Raw genomic sequence first — 5,546 nt, 5'->3', positions numbered from 1 at the left:
ATCATATCTATCAAAACAATGTGTGTGTGTGCGTTGGAGCACAGAATACATAGTTGGAGGAGTTTAATGTCGCGTTCCGAAACTCGCGTTTCTTTTGTATTAGTTTCGGCACGCGAGATAAAATGCAGCAGTTTCCACGTCATTACATCAGTCAAACAAAAATCGCGTTAGCAACAGTGTTTTATTATTTTTAATATCCAAACAAAAACAATTCGTACGGCTAAAAAAAAACAATTCGTACAGATTAAAAGGATTTGACTTCAAGTCATATCAAATTAAAAAAAAAATAAAAGTTGTCTGTTACCTAATCTACTGAGTTTGCTTTTGTCAACTGATACACGAAACAAATTCGTATATCGTGTTTTTTGCAGAGTGTTTAGTTAGTTAGTGTTTGATTAGTTTGTGATTAGTGAAAAAATAATGTATATTTGATATGCCTCCTATAAGACGAAGCAATTTAGGTAGACTAACCAGAAATGCTACAAACCAAGCTAATTACCGATCTAATCGTACTGCACAAGAACGTGACGACGGAAATGAACGTGAAAGAATTCGGATATCACAAACGCGTGAAGCGCGAGCGCGACATTCAACTAATAATCGCGCAAGTTTGAATCGAGCTGCTTTCAGTTACGATGTGTCAATTGACTACAGTAACTACCAATGTGTTGTTATTGGTTCTATGAACTCGGTTTGCTCACACTGTAAGGCATTAAAATACAAAAACGAAGCCAATGGATTGTGTTGCGCAAATGGTAAAGTGAAATTAATACCATTGTATCCACCACCAGAACCATTGTACTCATTGGTTTCAGGAATAGGAACAGATTCTATACACTTTTTGACACATATCCAACAATATAACAATTGCTTTCAAATGACTTCATTTGGGGCAACAAATGTAGTTCGGGAAAATTTTATGCCAACTTTCAAGGTATGTATTATAGCAGTTACTCATAATTATTTTAGCGAACAAAATTTTCTGTCACGAAAGTTAAGATGTGTCACTTATCTTCAATTTCTTAATCATTACGAAATATATCACTTAGTCATCATATTATATGGTGATTCAGTTTCAGTGACACTTTTATTATATTTTATATATTTGATATATATTAGTTAAAACTAAATATATACTTTTTAAGATCAAATATTATTTAAGTTTGGTCACTGACAATCCATTAATTTATACCACACCATAATATTTTTCTTATTTACAGATACAAGGGCAAATATATCACAGAGCAGGTTCACTGTTACCAGTGTCAGATAGCGACAACAAATTCCTGCAAATTTATTTTATGGGCAATTCACCACAAGAAATTGATCTGCGTTGTGCACATAACAATTTAGTAAAGAGGTCTATTATAGAACAATTACAAACTTTATTTCATCAACACAATCAATTGATTATATTGTTTAAGACTGCCCTGGATCTGATGCCATCCGATAATCACAAAATTGTAATCAGAGCTGATAAAACATCTGCAGGTCAACATACAAGACGTTTTAATGCACCAACTATTGATGAAGTTGCTATCGTTGTAGTTGTAGAAAACTTGGAATCCCGTGATATTGTTTTACATCGTCGGAATGATCAATTACAACGTATAAAGGAAACACACCGCTCATATGATGCACTGCAATATCCCATTATATTTTGGCAAGGTGAAGATGGCTACAATTTCTCAACAAAAGTGATAAATCCCATTACAGGTAACTAAAATATTAGTTTAGCTATGGCGATAATATTTCAGTCATTATATTATGTATTTTAATTTTATATTTGAATGTTATTAAAACAAAATCTATTTACAGGTTCTGAAACCAACAGAAAAGTCAGTTCAATGAACTATTATTCATACCGCCTAATGATTCGGGAAAATGAAGATAATCACATATTGAAATGTCGGCGATTATATCACAAATATGTTGTTGACATGTATGTTAAAATTGAAACGGAGAGATTAACATTCATCAGGTTGAATCAAACCAAACTCCGATCTGAAGAGTATATTCACCTTCGAGATGCGATTAATACTGATGGAAATGCACAGAATGTCGGTCGGATGACTATTCTTCCAGCAACATACATCGGAAGCCCTCGGCATATGCACGAATATGCTCAAGATGCCATGTCGTATGCTCGTCATTATGGTACAGCAGATTTGTTCATCACATTTACATGCAATCCGCAATGGATAGAAATCAAGCAGGAGTTATTCTCTGGGCAATCACCCATTGATCGTCATGATATTACAGCCAGAGTATTTAGACAAAAGTTGAAATGATTAATGGATTTCATCGTAAAACATAATGTGTTTGGTGAGACCCGCTGCTGGATGTATTCTGTGGAGTGGCAGAAACGAGGATTGCCACATGCACACATTTTGATTTGGTTGGTTGAAAAGATAAGGCCAAATGAAGTTGATGCAGTGATATCAGCTGAAATCCCTGATGTACAAGTAGATCCTGGATTACATGAGGTAGTTATCAAACACATGATACATGGTCCCTGTGGAACTCTTAATCAAAATTCACCGTGTATGATGGATGGTAAATGTTCAAAACGATATCCACAAACATTAATATCGGAAACAATTACTGGTAATGACGGTTATCCATTGTATCGTCGCAGATCGACAGCAGACAATGGAAAATCAACAATTGTCAAATTAAATCAACAAGATATTGAAATAGATAATCGTTGGATTGTTCCATATTCACCCATTTCATCAAAGATATTCAAAGCACACATCAACGTTGAATCTTGCCATTGAGTGAAATCAATTAAATACATTTGCAAATATGTAACCAAAGAGAGTGATATGGCTGTGATTGGAATTGGTGCAGAGAATTCCAATGAAGTTACCCAATACCAAATGGGCCGCTATGTCAGTAGTAATGAAGCAGTTTGGCGAATATTTTCTTTTCCTATTCATGAGAGACACCCTTCTGTTGTTCACTTAGCTGTGCATTTAGAAAATGGACAAAGAGTGTATTTTACAACACAGAACGCAGTACAAAGAGCTGCTCAGCCACCATCTACTACATTAACCAGTTTTTTTGAGACATTCCAAAACGATGATTTCGCACAAACATTGCTATATTCGGAAATGCCAAAATATTATACCTGGAATCAATCCTCAAGGAGATTTATACGACGGAAACAAGGAAAACCAGTTCCAGGATATACAGATGTATATTCCACCGATGCGATTGGCCGGATTTATTCAGTACATCCAAGCAATGATGAATGTTTTTATTTACGACTGCTATTAGTCAATGTACGTGGCGCAACATCATTCCAACAGTTACGAACTGTTGATGGTGAATTGTGTGGATCCTACAGAGAAGCCTGTAAACGTTTGCAATTACTTGAAAATGACGCTCATTGGGATCAAACTCTCAATGATGCTGTAATATCATCACACGCTCATCAAATACGAACATTGTTTTCTATAATCATATCTACATGCTTCCCATCAAACCCAATTGATTTGTGGATCAAGTAAAAAGATTATATGTGTGATGATATTTTGTATCAAATACGGAATAGAATGGGAAATCCAAATATACAAATCAGTGAAGAAATTTACAATGAAGCATTGATTTCAATTGAGGACATGTGCTTGATAATGTCAAACAAACTATTAATTCAATTAGGCCTGACCGCGCCCAATCGTCCAATGCATGACGCTTTTAACCAAGAGTTGCATCGAGAAAGACTGTATGATCTCAACGCTTTGAAAGAATTAATTCAAACAAATCTTCCACTGTTAAATGAACAACAAAGTATGTATTTGAAACTCTTATGAAAGTAACAAATGATGAAACTGGAGGGATTTACTTCTTAGATGCACCTGGTGGTACAGGAAAAACTTTTTTGATTTCATTAATATTAGCAACAATTCGCTCACAAAATAAAATTGCACTTGCACTCGCTTCGTCGGGAATCGCAGCAACTTTGCTTGAAGGTGGTCGAACAGCCCATTCAGCACTAAAATTGCCATTAAATATGCAAAGCAATAAAACTCCAACCTGTAACGTTTCGAAGAACTCTGCAATGGCAAAGGTTTTGCAGCAATGTAAATTGATTGTTTGGGATGAATGCACGATGGCACATAAAAAATCTTTGGAGGCTTTAGACAGAACCTTAAAAGATCTACGGAGCAATAATAACCGATTTGGTGGTGCAATGATTTTATTAGCAGGAGATTTTCGTCAAACATTGCCAGTGATTCCACGATCAACGCCAGCTGATGAACTCAATGCATGTCTAAAGTCCTCCAATTTGTGGAAACATGTCAAAGTACTTCATTTAAGCAAGAATATGCGTGTCGAGTTGCAAAATGCCCAATCTGGAAACATATTCTCTAAACAACTCATTGACATTGGTAATGGCAAATTACCTATAGACATGTTGACTGGCTGCATTAACTTTCCTCAAAGTTTTTGTCACTTAACTCAATCAAAAGATGAACTTATTCAGAAGGTGTTTCCAGATGTTTCTCAAAATTACAGAAACCATGATTGGTTGAGCGAACGAGCTATACTGGCTGCAAAAAACATAGATGTAAATGAATTAAATTTCAAAATTCAAGAACAAATTACAGGCGAATTGAGGATATATAAATCAGTTGATTCGGCTACTAATCAAGATGATGTAGTCAACTATCCACCGGAATTTATAAACTCGCTGGATTTGCCAGGATTGCCACCTCACAATCTTCAATTAAAGGTCGGATCGGTGGTTATAATGTTGTGAAATATCAACCAACCGCGTCTTTGCAACGGTACACGGTTAGCGATAAAAAAATTACTAAACAATGTGATAGAAGCAACTATACTCAAAGGAAAGTATAAAGGAGAAGATTTTCTCATACCGCGCATCCCAATGATTCCGACTGATATGCCATTTGAGTTTAAACGACTACAGTTTCCAGTGCGGCTTGCTTTTGCTATGACTATAAACAAGTTAAGTGTTTGTGGTATTAATCTAGAAAACCCATGTTTCTCACATGGTCAATTGTATGTTGCCTGTTACCGTGTTGGAAAACAATCAGATTTGTTTATCTATGCGCCAGGTAATCAAACAAAAAACATCGTATACCACAAGGCACTACAATGATAATAATAATAATTATTTATGATTCACATGATTAACAATAAAGCGATTACTTACTTTTAAATCCTTATATATGTTTTATTTAATTATTTTTTATTCACATCGCCCTATCACCAGGGTGACGGTTCTGTTCAGGAGAATTTTTTAAAATACGTAGGCACAAAAACTGCCATATTACAAATCTTTTTGACAGGACGAAGTCTGTCGGGTCAGCTAGTGATTTAATATATATATATATATATATATATATATATATATATATATATATATATATATATATGTAATTATGTAAATTGACATGAGATACAATGTTTTATTTTGCAAAATTTACAATGTTAAGTCGTCTTTATTTAAAACAATTGTCTGGTAAAGTCACATGAATTATGTCGATAACATATTATCGTTTTAACGATTGAAT

General features: G+C 34.7%; 1 protein-coding gene across 1 annotated transcript; it reads left to right on the top strand.

Moving 5' to 3' along the window:
* The first annotated feature begins 639 nt into the window (after nucleotides 1–639).
* Nucleotides 640–5,192, top strand: LOC130450267 (ATP-dependent DNA helicase pif1-like). Its single transcript, XM_056788582.1, has 3 exons — nucleotides 640–934; nucleotides 1,549–1,716; nucleotides 1,819–5,192. Exon 3 carries the CDS (start codon nucleotides 3,815–3,817, stop codon nucleotides 4,766–4,768), a length of 954 nt encoding a protein of 317 aa, XP_056644560.1. The 5' UTR covers nucleotides 640–934; nucleotides 1,549–1,716; nucleotides 1,819–3,814; the 3' UTR covers nucleotides 4,769–5,192.
* The last annotated feature ends 354 nt before the right edge of the window (nucleotides 5,193–5,546 follow it).

This window comes from Diorhabda sublineata, chromosome 11 (genome assembly GCF_026230105.1).
Source record: "Diorhabda sublineata isolate icDioSubl1.1 chromosome 11, icDioSubl1.1, whole genome shotgun sequence".
Taxonomy (NCBI): domain Eukaryota; kingdom Metazoa; phylum Arthropoda; class Insecta; order Coleoptera; family Chrysomelidae; genus Diorhabda; species Diorhabda sublineata.
This window is presented reverse-complemented; position numbering and strand designations above follow the sequence as displayed.

Coding starts and splice junctions, on each gene's coding strand:
- LOC130450267 (XM_056788582.1), top strand. CDS start 3,815: ATGAAAGTAACAAATGATGAAACTGGAGGGATTTACTTCTTAGATGCA.